This window comes from Podarcis cretensis, assembly GCF_951804945.1.
Source record: "Podarcis cretensis genome assembly, chromosome: 8".
NCBI classification, from domain to species: domain Eukaryota; kingdom Metazoa; phylum Chordata; class Lepidosauria; order Squamata; family Lacertidae; genus Podarcis; species Podarcis cretensis.
Window position 1 is genome coordinate 48,677,362 of NC_137177.1, and position 18,171 is coordinate 48,695,532.

At 39.5% G+C, this 18,171-nt stretch overlaps 1 protein-coding gene across 1 annotated transcript; it reads right to left on the reverse strand.

Annotated features, from left to right (window-relative positions):
• Positions 1-1,272: 1,272 nt before the first annotated feature.
• On the reverse strand, positions 1,273-18,147 carry NAE1 (NEDD8 activating enzyme E1 subunit 1). The gene is made up of 20 exons (XM_079988054.1): positions 18,000-18,147; positions 16,543-16,646; positions 16,397-16,457; positions 15,782-15,812; positions 14,304-14,375; positions 13,539-13,618; positions 12,604-12,713; positions 11,824-11,933; positions 11,034-11,096; positions 10,090-10,153; positions 9,029-9,120; positions 8,872-8,931; positions 8,656-8,789; positions 7,728-7,803; positions 6,305-6,344; positions 5,665-5,751; positions 3,028-3,120; positions 2,614-2,728; positions 2,479-2,528; positions 1,273-1,731 (listed from the first exon to the last, which is right to left on the reverse strand). Exons 1-20 carry the CDS (start codon positions 18,065-18,067, stop codon positions 1,622-1,624), a joined length of 1,620 nt encoding a protein of 539 aa, XP_079844180.1. The 5' UTR covers positions 18,068-18,147; the 3' UTR covers positions 1,273-1,621.
• Between the last annotated feature and the right edge of the window lie 24 nt (positions 18,148-18,171).

Consider the following 18,171-nt stretch of genomic DNA (forward strand, 5'->3'; position numbering starts at 1 on the left):
GTATTGGTTTGTCCATGAAAAATAAGGTGTACAAGTAATGCATGCACATGCACAAAGGTGCCTAATTCACATGAACAAAGATCACACATGAAAATGCCTCCACTGAAAAGCAGGGTGAGGCAGTCCACAAGCTTTGATCTTGATTGGGTTGTTTTCACACATTTATTTTAAACACCAAGTGATAAAAATCCGTATGTGAACACAAAGGAGCCACCTCTGCAACAGTGATAAGTTCAATTCACACAAAGCACTGGAACTGCAAGCAGATGGTAAATATTAAAATCTCATAAAAACCTGCTCACCAAATAAAACATTTCATTTTACCTACTTAGTATGCCTTTTGCTTTAACAGAACCAATACTATTAGCTATAGTTGACATGTCCAGCATGCCACAGCACCAAATCACTGTTTGGCTTACATGCATGAGCCCCTTCCTAGAATGCGGTTTCAAAATTGACATTATACTCATGGAAGGGATTATCCCAAATCATATACTTCCTTGTTTTGCCTGCCTGTAAATTGGGTAGTGAATAATATGTACTCTTCCATCACACTAGATCAGGCTTCCTCAACCTCGGCCCTCCAGATGTTTTTGGCCTACAACTGCCATGATCCCTAGCTAGCAGGACCAGAGGTCAGGAATGCTGGAAATTGTAGTCTCAAAACATCTGGAGGGCCAAGGTTGAGGAAGCCTGCACTAGAACTAAAATCCATGTCAATTGATTTGCAATTCTTTTAAACTTGCCTTTGATCCCATGGAGCCTCAGGGCAGTTTAGAACAATCTTAAACTAGGGTACCTCCTCTTGTACAAAGTAACACCAATGTACCTACCAAGTATGATTCCCCACCGCCAATAAATCCAATTCTTGAGCAGTCTCCTCTAATTCACTGGAACTAATGCTAACATGATCACGTACAGTATGTTTGTACAAACCATCTTCAAGTCCAAGTCTTTCAACTAATACCAGGAAAACATATTTAATCCTTTCCGCAGCAACATTACAGATACTAACAACTGAACTATTACTATAAGTAAAGGAGGAGAAGCAGTCAAACAAATATATTGGGAATACCAAGAACAGCAGTTTCTAAAATTGCTATTACTACACATTCTCTTCCAGAATGCTTTAAATGTTGTTCATAGTTTAATATATTAATAATATTCAAAGGTGCATAGTGCGTTAGTGTATTCACTGTTTTTTTTTAAAATCCTCTTTCTGAACAAAAGCAGCTTACGTTGAAAACAACACTCTATATTATTTGCTGTACATTTGCTTCAAATAGGTATTTATTTAACACACAGGTTAAGAAACACTTTTCGGAGTGATATGAGCAGGCTAATAGCAATGGTCTGTATTGGATCCCACTTCCATTAGCACAGAAGAAAAATGCTGCTTACATCTAAAATAATATGATGTTGATAGTGATGACAGCCAACCTATTCCAGTGCCTCTTATTAAAATACAAGATAAAAATATTTATTACAGTTCAGAAGAACATTTAATAATTGGGAAAAATTACAAAGAAGGGAAGGTGGCAGCAAATTTAGCAGCAATCATTTACAGAACAAACTGCAAATTAAATGCAACCACAGTTTTAAACAATGTACTGTGCTTAGCCTATAACTTGAATGTTGCAGATGTCTGTGACATGCCATTGTAAATGTAGGTGTTATTAAAAATTACAAATTGTTTTGTAATTATTTTCACAGCCTCTTGAGCAGCAGCTCCTGTAAAACAGCAGGGGAATTGGAAGAGAAAGGAACAAAGTTAGAACTTCATAACTCAATTGATGCAATACAAAATTGTTTTTCTTCAACTGCCACTTTATGCCAGTGAACTGAAAATAGAGCATAACAATTCCCATAACCAACTTCACTCAGTGGTAGAGAGCAAACAACTTATTAATTTTAGGACATTTTTATACTGCTTTATATATAGACTCTTCAAAGCAGCATACAGCAAAACCCATGAACCTTGTTAAATAATATCTGTAGTCACAGTAAAGCAGAGTCTACAACATGTTTCTTACCTTGAACAATGTGTACGCATTGGAAATATTTCAGTTTTGGAAATGATATACATTGTTTTTATCATAGCTGAGTCAAATACACTACTATCTCATATCTTGAATTCTACATAGCATGTATTCCAAACACTATATATTCCAGAGACATTTTAATTTTGACAAGTAGGTTTAAAAACAATTCAAAATGAACACTTCATTGTGCACCTTCCATCTCTACAAATCTATGATTCTAATATTCTTACATCATTTTTAAAACTATGTTATTGTTTTATGGTATGTCTGTAAGTTGTCTTGAGATGGATGTAAAAGGAGTCATAAATTAATTAATAAGACAAGTGAAAAAACTTCCACTAGTGTTAAAAAAGAGAATATAAAGCTGTAATATTTTTTCACGTGCTAATAAGTGTACCGCTAGAGAAGAACTAGTTGAAATTATAGTATTTCTTACCTCCCAAAAATGCTGCAATCATATGTGGCTCAGCAGCTCCATAGCGACAACTACACCAGAAAAACAACATTGTAAAATTTGTAATACCAAAACAAAACCTAGGAAAACTTTATTTTTATTTTATATAGTACTTACAATTCATGAACATAATCATCCTTCACTGTTACAGGTAATCCATATTCCTGAAGAAAACTGTTGAGGCAAGATTTCAGTTTTCCAATGTCGTCTTCCACTTGATAATTATAAGCACCTGGAAATGATTTTTTAAAATTGTACATAGATATAATTTTTGTAAGAGAAGATAATTTTTTAAAAAATCAAATGATTTAATAAATCTCTGTAATCTAATTTGTAAAATATATAGAGGCATAATAATGGTATATGCCTCAACCACACAATTAATCTATATATTTATGAACACAGAATATTATTAAGGTTATACCCAAGGGCCACTTAAGGAAATTTTCAATTTATTCAATTTATCCATTGTACTAAACACATATTTTGCTAAGAGTGTTGCAAACTGGGCAATATTAAAATCAAATTTACCTGGATATCTCCCATGGTGTTTAAAGAATCTATCCACAGCTCGTAACATTAAGTACAGCACCATCTCACTATCAGGGTTATCCATATGGGAAACTTTAAGGGAAAAATAGTGTTAATTGTGTACCAATAAGCTGAAGAAAAGTGTTGCATTGCATTTATAAAAATCCTAAAATCACCTGAACTGAAATTCATTTTCACAAGAAATTGGTTACACAAACATCTCTGTATGTTTGTGAATTACAGCCAACAGACATAAATGTGTTTGACCAACACTGGCGTTTGGGGACCCAAATGCTGTGATAAAAGGTAAAGGTAAAGAGACCCCTGACCATTTGGTCCAGTTGTGACCGACTCTGGGGTTGCGCGCTCATCTCGCTCTATAGGCCAGGAGCCGGCGCTTGTCCGCATACAGCTTCCGGGTCATGTGGCCAGCATGACGAAGCCGCTTCTGGCAAACCAGAGCAGCACACGGAAATGCCGTTTACTTTCCCGCCGGAGAGCGGTCACTATTTATCTACTTGCACTTTGACGTGCTTTCGAACTGCTAGGTTGACAGGAGCTGGGACTGAGCAACGGGAGCTCACCCCGTCGCGGGGATTTGAACCGCCGACCTACCGATCAGCAAGTCCTAGGCTCTGTGGTTTAACCCACAGCGCCACCCACGTCCCTCAAATGCTGTGATAGGTACTGCCTAGTCGCTAAGGTTTATGTTCTGGGATAAGTGCTCAAGAGGGTGGTTGCCACCGAACTCTTGGATGAAGATGATTATCTAGACCCATTCTTGGGTTCCAGCCCAGTTTCATAACCAAAATGGTCTTGGGTCTCTTTAGATGGATGACCTCTGTTAGAAGAAAAGGAGGAATGAAGCTCAGTAACATCCCTTGGATTGCTCAGCAGTTTTTTATATAATTAACCATGGTATTTCACTAGAACAGCTCTGTGGCTTGGGTGTCAGAAGACACAGTGGTTCCACTCCAACCTGCAAGGTGGATTTCAGGCAGGTAGTCTTCAGGAAGAGCTGCTGGGTCTTTGTGAGATTTCCCAACATACAGTCATGTCTCCCATGCTATGTAACATCTGTATGAAACTGGTGAGGCCATCAGGGATTTGAGGGCAGGGTGCCATCAATACACTGATGACACCCAGCTTTGTTCTCCTTGGCATCTGACTCAGGTGTAGTCTACAAGTTCTTGACTGGGCTTGGATACAATGGTGGGCTGCACAAGCTGAGACTGAACTCCAACAAGATGGAGTGCCTGTTACAGCTTTGGCTGATTTGTCGGCTACAGTGATTCCTGGACACGGATAGCCATGCCACAGTGACTCATGCGCTGGAAGCCTCCCAGATAGACAGATAAATGACTGTAATGTGCTCTGCATGGGGCTGCCCTTGGAGCTGGTCTGGAAGCTGCAGCTTATGCAGAATGCAGCCACTTTATTACTGAGTAGATTGGAATACCAGAATGATGTTAACACTGGTCCTGAAGGAGCAAAAATGGCTACCCATGTGCTACCAGGTAAGATGCTTGTATTAATTTATAAAGCCCTAAACAGCTTGAGAGCTAAATATGTACCTTCTCTCCTGGTGGTGAATTAAAATCAGGGGGGGGGGGAGCCCTGTTAATGTTTCCACTCAGGTATGATATCTGCTAGGGACGCAGGTGGCGCTGTGGGTTAAAGCCTCAGCGCCTAGGGCTTGCCGATCGAAAGGTCGGCGGTTCGAATCCCTGCGGCGGGGTGCGCTCCCGCTGCTCGGTCCCAGCGCCTGCCAACCTAGCAGTTCGAAAGCACCTCCGGGTGCAAGTAGATAAATAGGGACCGCTTACCAGCGGGAAGGTAAACGGCGTTTCCGTGTGCGGCTCTGGCTCTGGCCAGAGCAGCGATGTCACGCTGGCCAGGTGACCCGGAAGTGTCTCCGGACAGCGCTGGCCCCTGGCCTCTTAAGTGAGATGGGCGCACAACCCCAGAGTCTGTCAAGACTGGCCCATACGGGCAGGGGTACCTTTACCTTTACCTTTATGATATCTGCTATGCAGCAACCCATTTAACAGCCTCCACTGTAGAGCCCCAATTGTGGAATATTCTCCCTCTTAAAATTTATTATAAGCTGTTTTGTTTTCTGCTCTGCATGTATTTATATCACTATGCTGCTGTTACATTGTATTTTAGTTCTGTTGTGTTATATCTCACCCTGGGCTCATTGTGATAAGAGGGTTAAAATGTTTTAAAATAAACAAAGGGAAGGACTGATCATGTGCCAAGCATTTGAGGTTTTTCCCCTGAGAATTTCCCCTACTAAGTCAGCATGAATGGTTCATGTATGTCTACAGATCTAACAAAATAATTTCTGAAATTTGTTTTCACCAAGAAATAGCAAAAGCAAGTTGCACTTTCACTCTCCTCATCACTGTTGTAACCATTAGCATATCCCATCTATAATAAGGCACAAAGATCAAAGCTACTTTGGGGTCACACATTTCCCCGTAACTAAGATCCCAATTCCATTTTCCATGTTACAGCAGAAACAAAGGAAACAACAGAATGACATAATCCATTTCAGGTCATTATTTCCACATCACTGTCTGCAGATGAAAACACAGTAAAAGAAGACTGTAGATAATAAAGTCATGTTCTTACTGATCTCATCTTTGTTTGAAGTATTCAAACCATACTCTTCAGAAAGAGATCTACACCGCACTACTTGAAGAAATGCTGAATTAGTGCCTAAATAGAGTTGGGAAGGAAGATAAGAGAGAAAAGTATGTGTAATGAAGGGATAGCATTTTTAAAAAACAAAAACAACTAGCCCTTGAAACCTAATCATTTAAACAAAAAACAAAAAAAAAAAGGATAAACCTGGCAATTATATAAAATTCACTGAGTTATTTCTAGTGGCTTTGTAAGGATTTGAACCTCCTGGTCCACAAAAACGCTAATGTGAGATGCTTCAAACAAAGATAGATTTTCTCCAGGCACTAGAATGACACCAAAAACTCTGTAGAGACAGAAATGTTTATGCATATACAGTCATGTGAAAAAGAAAGTACACCCTCTATGAATTCTGTTTTACATATCAGGACATAGTAACAATCATCTGTTCCTTAGCAGATCTTAAAATTAGGTAAATGCAACCTCAGATGAACAATAAATGACATGTGTCATGATTTATTTAACAAAAATAAAGCCAAAATGGAGAAGCCATGTGTGAAAAACTAAGTACACAGTAACAAAGACAATGTAACACAGTATAAGCTGAGAGAAAACCATGAATACTTACAAAGTAGTTTCAGTTCTTTCTGAGAAATAGATTCTGGTGCCTATGAAATAAAGTGTCATGTTAACATGCCAATTCTCTTAACACAATTGTTTTTAAAATGTTCATTAGATGTTTGAAGTCACATTTATTTAAGTAGAATAATCTTATTAAGCAGCCACTTTCTCCTAATTCCGCATTGTCATAAGAATAAGTAGCAAATAAGACAAGAAAATTGAGGAATATTGCCCTGATTCAGTAAGACTGATAGTGTTTAAGAAAGTGTATGCTCAATATAAATTTGCTGCTTTGGTGTAAACTGCTTTGTTGCATTATCTTTTTTAAAATGGTATTATGTGGTAATGATTTTCTAGTGGTGAAATTTCTGCTGTTGGATGAGCTGCTCCAACGTCACAAAAGAAAATAAGGCCATAGGGAAAGAAAGACATTGGTCTTTGTTCCCACTGGATGCCAGCAAGAGAAAAAAGGCAGGAAAGCATAGGGTGGGGAAAGAGTTTGGGTTTATTTATTTTTTAACTTTGAAGGGGGAAAGAAAAAATAGGCAGAAAAAATAGGAAGAATCAAAGACCTGGCAAGGTAAGAATTAAAAACAAAAACAAAGGAGTGAGGAGCAGTTTAAACATATTCTGTTTAAAGGAAGGAAAGGAACTGGAGTGGAGGCAAAGACTCAGGAACTAGTTGATGCTTTGGTACCATGTGACCCTGCCTTGGGACAGTGAGTATGTTAGTCCACACTTTACTGGATGCCTCCATCACACAATTCCTAGGAATTAGAATCTTCCATGAATTTTCACGGCTGTAACATTCATCCCAGTCACAATGAAACAAGGAAAGTCACATGAACAGTGGTGTCTTTTAGTTAAAGGCTCCATACCAACACGGGACGCAGGTGGCGCTGTGGGTTAAACCACAGAGCCTAAGAGTTGCCAAGCAGAAGGTCGGCGGTTCGAATCCCTGCAACGGGGGTGAGCTCCCGCTGCTTGGTCCCTGCTCCTGCCAACCTAGCAGTTTGAAAGTGCAAGTAGATAAATAGGTACCGCTCTGGCGGGAAGGTAAATGGCGTTTCTGTACGCTGCTCTGGTTCGTCAGAAGTGGCTTAGTCATGCTGGCCACATGACCCAGAAGCTGTACAATGGCTCCCTCGGCCAATAAAGCGAGATGAGCACAGCAACCCAAGTCGGCCACGACTGGACCCAATGGTCAGGGGTCCCTTTACCTTTACCATCCCAACACAATATGTGATTTTATCATTTTTTTAAAAATCTACTCGCAATTATCAACAGTTCTGTCGATCAAGTACAAACCTGTGAGTACAGATCATTAGCTCTTTAGATTGGGTCATTATATAGGAGCCGCTTTCCATGTTAAGATAGAGAAGGAAGATTAAAGAGACGGAAGATTCAAAACATAACTTTCATTAGCTCACCTTGCCTAATGACTGGAGCAGCTTGGCAGCATAGTTAGCCACAGCTTCGGCATCTTTCTTAGCTTTGTCACGATATCTTTTTTAAAAGGGGCAAAAACGTAAAACTTCAGTAAGACCAATTCCAGAAATCAGTAGGCTTCATCTACATCAATATTCATTCTCATGTTACAGATTGTCAAAGACAAATGAAAAGACAGGGACTGCGCCAGCTTCCTAAGATCTATTTGGATTAAAATTGATACTTAGAAGGTCATTATTACTTTATATGTTTTTGTACCGAAACAGGAATCTCTGTACAAAACAGGCATGTGAGAAACAGCCACTGAAAACTATTAATATTGTCATCTGCTTGAATTCACTTATCAGGAACATGAACACAGTTAAGGGAACAAATACCTTTATGGCTAAGTAGTTAGTGGAATGAGCAGCATTCTAAAGATTGTAGTCCCAGAACTTACTTCTGAGAACTGCCCTGTAAGTGAACTACTGGTAATGGTGCATTGGCAATTCGTTTGTGGCTGAAAAAAATACTATGGGGAAAACAATTACACATTTGGTTCCCTTTTATTGAGCTCTGAAGGAAGAAATGCTAGAGATCATGGAACAACAAAAATCATTCAAATCTACATGTGCTTCTATACAGCTGCTATACCCTGTCTTACACTGTCGTGTCACCCATGCTGATATTGCTAGTCCAATTGGATCACAGGCCCTAAGAAAGTGGCAGACTCTCCTTCCCTGGAGATTTTTAAGCAGAGGCTGGACGGCCATCTGCCATGGATGTTTAGTTCATATACCTTCATTGCAGTGGGTTGAACTAGATGACCCTTGGAATCCCCTTCCAAGTCTACAATTCTCTGATTTGGGTATGTGTGTGTTATCATTCAATATTTAATACAATATAAAGTGAAAAACAGACAATACTTACATATTTTGCAGCTTGATAAATTTACTAGAATCTGCTATCATATCTGGAATTGTGCCCCGGACAGGTAAATTTCCTCGACCCTCCTTTGCCACAAATTCCTTTACAGCTCGAACCAAGATCCAAAAGTGTGGACTCTTAAGGGTAAACAAAAATACCACACTAACTTTTTCTATTTAGATAAGCAGAATACAGTAGCAAGCTGTTTGTGCTTATTACCTGCTTTGAAAGAGTGATACAACGATCGTCACTGAAAATGTCTTCAATACAACCTGGTATCTAAAGGAAGGTGGGGGGAGAACAAATTTAAGCAAATTTTCCAACAAAGGATTCAGTAATTATGCGGCTAGAATACTGTGGAGGAATCTTATTTTACCTTAGTAGCAGCTACAGCTGTGTTCACGTTTTTAATAGCTTCTTCAAAGTTTTCTTCATCTTCTAGGCCTCCATTTTCATTTTTTAAGATTCCTAATAAGAATAGAAAAAGCAGGACTTTAAACATAGATGATCTTCATTATTATTTAGCTCCTTAAAATTCAAGTGACTTTGTCAGGTTCTCTTAAAAGTTGATACTTCTGACATTTTTATGTAAATTGCCTTGAGATAGTGGCTTCTAAGATTAATACATTAATGATGGTGATGATAAAAAATAGTAATACCATTTATGCATATTTTACATGTATTCTTAAAGCACAACAGAGCTCAAGATAAAGCTGCAACGCTAAACCATTGTTTAGTTCTACATAGATGAACTTAGTTTTGTAGTGCTGTGTACAATCTAGGGATCCTGATTTAAAACACACACAAAATGATTATTTAAACAGGACAGCTTTATAAGCTGTATCTTGAAGTTGGTTTCCTTTAGAAACTAAGCACTGCTAGCTTGAAATATGGGCCCCTGGCTTGCAAGCAATGCTAAGCGAAGATTCTTTGAAAGTGAAACTAAACCCAGCAGCAGGATAATATAATAATAATAATATCATTTATACCCCAGCCACTCTGGGCGGCTCCCAATCGAGTGTTAAAAACAACACAGCCTTAAATATTTAAAACTTTTAAATTAAATATTAAAATTAAAAATAGGATAGCTGCTTATTTCCTTGACATCTGATGGGAGGGCGCTCCACAGGGCGGGCGCCACTACCGAGGATGAAAGGGGACAGAGTGTGAGAGCCTGATGCTTCACTTAGACTTGTGAAGGCTCATTCATATACTGCTAAGTCCTGGGTTAACTCATGAGCACCATGACCCGCTTGATGCTACAATTTTCCTGATCCCTGACCAGTGGCTATGTTGGCTGGGGCTGATGAGACTTGAAGTTCAAGAACATCTGGAGGCCATAGGTTAGCCGCCCCACCCCCCATATTATTATATAAAAATGTATTTTAAAATACTGCACATTTGGTATATTGCTAATAAGCTCTTGCTTGACATTACCTTGCCTAATCATCTCTCGGAAGGCTTCCTTTTCTTTGTAGTTCTTAGGCATCTGTCCACTGTTCTAAATAGAAAATTATAAATGTGAACTATGTAAAAACAAAGAGCGGCCAACTAGCAAGAGAGTATTAAGTATGCATCTGTGTTCCAGCAAATAGCAGAAATTGTTCTTTGGGGCACTATTTTCCATATTTCTAACTATGTCTGACCAGGGGTAAGCTATCCAGGCATTGATGTTCTTTTTAATTTATATAAAGTGAAATCTTTACTTGTTTTAACATTTACATTAAAAGCAATTATCAATGTTTAACAAAAACAGCAGCAGGATCTCAAGCTTAATCAAAGACGATAAATCAAGGCAAGTACCTGATACAGTTGTGTATTGGTGCAGCACCCAGGTACGGAATCATACAAGGTTCAATTGAGCCCTATCCCCCCCCACACACACACACTCCCCAGAATACAGGCCAACCTGGAACACAAGTAACTTGTGAGGCAGAAAATGGGGTCTGAATAGGGATATGGGAAGTGCATACAGACCTTCAATTGCCTGAAACAACTGCCTGCCCATGAACTTACATGCTGAAATTGGTGGGTGAGGGATAAAAGAGAACACAAGGGAATAGGGTATTACTGAATCCTGGGGGGATTCCCATGCAGGTACTTTGCCTATATGCAACCAGATTTTTAAAAACATTTTTGTTCCAAATAAATATATCTGGGGAGCACTCAACTGGTTTGCTTTTTAGCTGCATTTCTACACACAATCTGGCTGTTTAAATTGAGTTGGTCAGTAGGATTTAAGCAGCCAGCTACACACCAGACTGCAGCCTCTGTCCTAAAACATATAATAATAGCACTTAAGCTTCTTTGGGAAGCTTAATTTCCATAGGGCTGAAAAGAAAGCACCAACATGTTAGAATATTACCATGGTGTCTACATACTTCATTATGCCATTTTTCTAGATACTTGGATACGATCACAATCCATGGAATGTGGCTGTGTTCCTGCAAATGCAAAATTATACTTGTTTTAAACAGATGAATACAGCAACCCTGAAGCATGGAAGCTGTTGAACTAAGTACAGGTTCAATGCACCACAAAAAATCAGCATTCAACAAAAACAGATAAATTAACTGAACTGCTTTCAATAAACAGGTGTCATTAACATAATTGCAGAATAATTCTTCCAAATTGTGCAACAGATCTGAAGAACCCACACAACTTCCTCAGCTTTATGAGTTTGCATGTGACTTTGCAAGTTGCCCATTAGTGAAGACACAGAATTTTCTTCTGGTTTAAAATCCCAACAGCATTCAGGTGTGGCCATAAAGCCTTAAATAATAATCAATGATTTAGTTATTTTGAGCTATTCAATGCTTCTTGGGCTACTCGCTGTGGTTTTACAGACAAGCTTATGTGGGAAGTGTATGGAGAAGCAAACCTGTAATGAAGGATCTGGTCCAAAAAGTATGCTTAGCAATTTTTTCTTCAAACAGGCTTCACACTGCTTATCTCATGGAATTCTACTGCAGCATTAAATTCTTCAAAATAAAACCAGAAACTAGAATAGGTGAATTCACTGCAAGTCTCAAACTCAAAGCACTATTTTTAAAAAGAGTCTTTCGTAGGCATTAGTTACAGCCTGTAAGCCACTTCTCTTAAAATGAGTGTGTGGATCGTCTCTAAAGCCTGCACCCATATTGCTAGACAGAACACAGAGCTTATACTAACCTTTTTCTCCATATGATCCAAATCATAAGACTGAATGTGCTCCTTCAGTTCTGGAAAAGGATTGTCCAGTCTCAAATCATCCAATGCATTGTCTGGGTGAGATTCCACAACTATCAAAATATTGAAAGAGATTCTGATTTGAAAGAAAAGTTGATGATAACATATTCAACTTTACATGCTATTTATCAACATGGTCCATCTAGCTCAGTGTTATCTACACTGATAGGCAATGTTTTCTAGGATTTCAGACAGGGTTTTCTTCCAGACCTACCTGTAAATGCCAGAGATTGAACCTAGAACCTTCTACATACAATGCGGATGCTACCACTGAGTAATGCCCGTTCCCCTCTGGAAAAACCTACTATTTGCTGGAGAAATGGCATACAATAAAAAGTAGAGGCAGTCAGATCTACAGCTTGGGACTGGATTTTACATCTAATTTTGCTACCAACAAGATGAACTACATGATCACAATCCATTTCTAGATTATTATTTTTTAGTATGTTCACTCACTATGAAACACACTGAAGTGTCTCAAAAAATCTGTCATGTTACGATTCAATAATAATAACATTTTAAAAGATGGGCATGTATAAGCTATAAGGCAGATGTGGCCAACATGGTATCTTTCTGATGTTGTTGGACTACAACTCCCATCAACCCTGCCCACTGCCCGCACTGGCTTGGCCAATACAAGCTGGAAACCAACAATAATTGTAAGGCACCATGTTGATTACCCCAGCATAGGAGAAGCTCTTAATTATTAAATGAATCTCTTACCTGGGTGTTCTTTAATAATGATTCTCATATATCCTATTAATCCATAAGTCCTACAAACTAACAGCGGAATGTTATAATTCCAAAGGACTTCAGCAAGCCTGAGTAATGTACTGAAAAATATTAAGATATGGAGTCAGAACAAGAGAACAGAGAGAGAGAGTGACTGCTCTATTGCAAAAAAGAAATATTTTGTTCTTTAATAGCAGTCCACGGCCTATATTTCTGTTGAACATAAAGTTAAGTAACCACAAAAGTTATTTTAATCAGCACCTCAAGATATAGTGTATCTTAAATAATTCAAATGTATTGTTTTAAGTATATTATGAAAAATAGCGAGCAGAGTATAGAGATGACTGAACTCCTTTATCAAGATGCAGGCCACAAATTAAGTAGAGAATTCCTTTATAAGGTTAACAAGTTGATTACCACAGCAGATCTCCTCAGGGCCAAACAAAGCTTTTAGAAACAAATGCAGCACTGGGAAATCAGACTGTTGTTTCTCTACTACAAAGCAAAGGGCAGAAATAATTTATGCACGTTCCCTTTGCAACCCCCACTTCGTTCCCAGGCACACATTTTCTGGGTCGGGTATGGACAAAACATCTAAGGAGAAAGGTTGCAAGGACACAATTTCCACTCCTACCCCTTTTGCAATACCTAAAGAACTCAGGTTTCTAGAACATCTAGTTTGGCCCTTATCTAGTGAATTTCCCAGCCAAGTGTGTATTTTTTTTGTTTCAGTGGAATGGCAATAGCTAGAGGAAAACACAACTTAACTAAATGGAATTGTGCTCAAACATAATAGAAATCAATTGGATGTAAGCATTAAAAACAAGGATGATACATTAGCTTTCTCATATAATTTACATATTCATTGAAAAAGCCTGAAGAATATTTGCATTTTACATGATAATGTTAATTTGATTCTTGCTTACCTCTCTGGGAGTTGAGTTGCAATCACTATATTAAACCGGCAGAAAAATGAAGGATCATTGTCCAGAAGTTTATCTGGATTCTTAAGAAAATGCATTAGACACATACATATTAGATCATTAAGCAATTACTCATAGAAATATTAAACATTAGTTTCACTTATTGGGCTAAGTGCATGAATTGCAAACTTACTTTTAATATGCACATATATGTAGGACTAAGGTTAACTTAACCCCACCCCCCCCAATTTAGGATTTTCCTAAATCCTATAGATATGAACAAATCAACCCCTGGAATTTTCTGTCACATTCAAGCATCAATCAAGGCATCAACCACATAAACATAGCAGTTACCTCATTCACCCTGCACAGAACAGTGATAACTGTATGGCACAATTTGGCCAAGATTCACTGTCACATGCACACTCTTTAAAGCTGCATTAACAACTGCCAAGTTCACCCTACTTTTGGAGTAAATCTATGCTCTGCTATAATATCAATTCACACAACATGAACAGGATTTGCTACTTAAGTGTGGCTGATGATGCCTTTTCACATCAGACCTTTCCAGTGTGATGCAGTGATGACAAAGGGTGCTGTGGAGGAGACAGGATGCTACAGAACTCAGCTGGCTTGGCTACCATTTGCCTTCACTTGTAATTCTCTAGTTGCACACCAAGGTTATAGGTGGCATGCACATACAACCTTCTCTTTTATACTTCTCCAACTGCCAACACTCCAGTATACACAAGGATGTTTGCTACAAACCTCTTCCACGAAATTTCCGGAGACATCATTATTCAATTCTTGTAATAGTTCTGTGGCGCACTGGGCTCGATTCTGTTTAAAAATAACAATTGGAAGTATTAGACTGTTATGACTACAATCCTATGCATGCTTACAAACTTCTCTCACAAGCCGCTCTCACAAGCGTGTTTGGTGGGGATGCAGAGAGGGATGTTCCCTCTCCTTGTTGGCTCTCTCCTTGTCGTCCTTCTGTCAATAGGTCCTTCTGTCAACAAGACATTCTTGTTCCAAAAGGTTTTTAGGAACTGACTGCTTTTAATAAAATGGCTGTGCTGTGCTGTTTTTATTTCAGTTATTTGTATATATATAGTTTTGATTATCAACATTTAATTGCTTTTAATGATTGTTTCGCCGTCCCATATTTTTAGCTTTTCTTATTTTTATCTGTAAGCTGCATTGAGTCCCTGTCAGGGAAAAGGGTGCGCATTGATACTACTACTACTACTCCTACTCCTACTATTGATTATGGTGGAATTTACATTTAAGTCAACATACAAAGAACTAGATCCAAGGGCAGCCCCACATAGAACACTTTACAGTACCCCAGCTTCAAGGTTACCAACACATGGAGTCGTCAGGTTATGTACTGCTGATGAAAAGTGGTACAGAGAAAAGAGGACAATGGAATTTGATGTGGGCTCTACTTTCTCACAGGCACTAGCATAGCTAGAGGGGGAAATGACCAAAGTTCTGTTTGGGTAGAACATGCTGACCTTTGCATGCAAGCAGGTGGCTAAGAAGTCTTAATTTTGAGTGAACTAATTAGAACAAGTTCTTCCAAGCATTTGTGTGAATTTGTAAGGGTTCTGATTGGCTCTTACATAATTTGCAATCTGTTTATCTGTATTTTAGTTATATTATTTAGTTATGTGCTGCAATTCTGTTCACTCCTATCTGGAAGTAAATCCCTTTGAACTCATTGGGAGTTACTTCTGAGTAGACATGTATGAGATTGCACTGTTAATCTCTTTATTATGAAAGAGAAAGTAAAATATATTTCACCAGGTAGGTCCAATGTACTGCTATTGTTAATCACTTTCCATAAACATGTTTCAAGGCAATGTACAAAACAGAATGAAACAGCTTAAAACAGTTAAACATAACACAGAAAACAACAACAGATTTTTTTTAACAATTCAAAGTGGACACCCATGGCAAAGACCCATTCATTCACCTGGGAAAACATGTCAGAACAAAAATGTATTCAACTGTTTCCGGAAAGTGCAAATAGTGGGCTATTGTCATATCTTTATTCCATAGAACAGGGGTTGCCATACTGAAATCCCTGCTCCAAGTTACTGTGGAGTGGGCTTTTGAGCTCTTTGGAACTTTAGGAGAAGTTATCCTGTAGACTACAGTGACCTACTGCATAGGTAAGAGATAAGATGGTGTCACTACAGTGTCACTTTCCTAATACAGCACATTTAATATTTTCTTACCTGGCCAATGCTGCTTCTTTGCAGGAAAAAACTAAAAAAAGCAGAAAAAGCAACCACACATTTCAGAGTTTCAAGCCTTGATGAAACATTTCTCAAAATAAAATATATCACTTTATGGAATGTACTCCAAGAAAACAGCCCAAACACATTTCCTCTCTCCAATAGGAATGTTCTTGTTGGAATTAATATTTTGGATTTTTGTAATTCAAGTGATTATGGCCCTATCAACAGCAGAACATTGAGACAGTGGAAGAATGCAGTAACAGGACCCAATCAGTCCCAGTGGGGCTTACTCTAAGCACCAATTAATTTATCAGTGCTTATAACAAGTCTCACTTGCCAAAGACCAACCAAGAGCACATTCCCAGTTGTTTCTGCATAGCCACATCTTTACTTGCCCCACAGGCTACAGCACTGTGCTCCTCAGAGCCCCACTGAATTATTCCCACGTATTTTAAATGGTAATTTTGAAATAGGCCTGGTACAGACAGTACATTGCCCAACCTGCCGATCATATAGTTTAGAGCTCAGCAGTGTCCCTATGGGTTTGCAAGCAACTCACCTCCCACACCTAAACACACTCGTTCATTTTCAGAACTATGGTGCACACATTACCTATTGCCAACATCTTCACCGGTGACTTGATTCCCATCAACAATTGTAAACGATCCAACACCTTGAAGAAACAAATAAACATGGTGCTTACACCAAATTACAACTTTTCTACTCAATGAAAGTTGGACATTTGTTTTTATTTATACCTGGCAGAACTAAGTTTTTGAGGATCTCAGTTCCTGTGGCCGTTGCATTTATCACACAAACGTGTGCAGATTCTAAAGCTTCTTGTCCGTGGTCACCCCATAATCTGCAACACAAAAACACAGACATCATCAACATTCCTAATTCAAATTTTGAGAGAGGATGCATACAAGAAATTGATGCATTGATAAAGGATGGTTCAGAACATCACTGTTAAGTGTTGCTTCTTTATATAAGCATGGAACTGAGTATCTTAAAAAAACAACAACTAACAGATGAAATGAGAAGTGGCTAGTCTTGAAAATGGAACAGGACAGAAACTTTCGTATAGTAATTATAGTGTTAGATCAAGATTGGGGAACAAATAGCTATCCTGATGTTGTTGGATTCTCGATTCCCAGAAGCCCCAGCCAACATGGCCAATAATCAGGGATAATGGGATGTATTATGGAGGACTACAGGTGTTAAGACTTTGACTAGAAAGATCCAGGTTCAAAATCCCATAAAACTTACTAGGTGGTCTTGGACTATGCACCATCTCTCAGCCTCAGCCACCTAACAGAAATACTATGGTGATGTGGCCCTGAACTCCTCAGAGGAAGAGCACAATACAAATCTGTCAGAGTGATAGAACAATTGGCTAAAATAAGAAGAAAGCTTGATTTCTAACAGACTCAAGTTAGAAAATATAGTATGGTTTTTGAGCACTTTAAGGAGGTTTGTAAGCATTATTTGTAATGTTTATACTGTGCTTAAAGCTCCAAGGAACTCAGGCTGATGTGAACATAGGTCTTCCCCTTCCATCATCATAACAAGCCAGTGAAGTAGGGTACACAGAGAGCTTTAAACCTGCACACACAACAAAGTGCTCCTTTGGGTCAGAGGCTTTTTGGCTGTCGCTGGGAACAATATAAAAGTTACACTAGAACTTGCTATGGAAGAAGAGGCATCTGTTAAAAGTGAAGCGAGTCCCTGAGATCTATATCTGGCATACGAAGGAGAGAGATCTCTGCTGGAGGTGGGGTGCACCTGTACAGCGTAAGAAGCCCCCGATCACCCACTGAGCTCCATGGCCAATGGGAGATTTGAACCTGGGTCTTCCCAGTCCTGAACAGCCGCTGTAACCACTAGACCCACACTGCCTTTGTAAAAGTTTGTTAAGGGAGCTGTTCGCTTTTGTTTTTAAGCCCTAGGCTTAGCCAACAGAGAGAGGCCTTGGGCGGGAGGAGATGGAGGGCGTCCTGGCTCCGGTGCCGCCGAGGAGAGTCCCCTGAGCGGCGACTGGACCATCCTGGGGGCGCCCCTAGGAAACAGCCAAGGAAGGATCCTGCCCTGGCAAAGCCTCTCCAAGCCCCCTGCCCAACCCGCCTCCCTACAAGTGGCAACGCGAGGCGAGCCGTTCCCCCTGCGCTGCGCCCAACTAGCCCTCGTTCTCCTCCTCCTCGCCCTCCAGGCCGACCTGAGCTGCCGGTCGTAGCGCTGCTCCTTCAGGCTGACTCTGCCCTGCTGCTGCACCGTCGCCGCCATGACGCCCCTTCGCCGAACCGACGATGGTCCTCTCCGCCGCACTTCCCCAAGCCTTCCTGAAGGGGCGCAAGAATGCTCAGCGTCCGCCAACGCGCTTGCGCAAG

Bases quoted from the DNA above. Each gene is read 5' to 3' on its own strand.
- NAE1 (XM_079988054.1), bottom strand. From the start codon at position 18,067: ATGGCGGCGACGGTGCAGCAGCAGGGCAGAGTCAGCCTGAAGGAGCAG. The intron at 11,097-11,823 runs GTTAGTATAAGC...TTGCATTTGCAG, and splicing joins TGGATCATATGGAGAAAAAG to GAACACAGCCACATTCCATG. The intron at 8,790-8,871 runs GTAATAAGCACA...TTTACCCTTAAG, and splicing joins GTATCACTCTTTCAAAGCAG to AGTCCACACTTTTGGATCTT.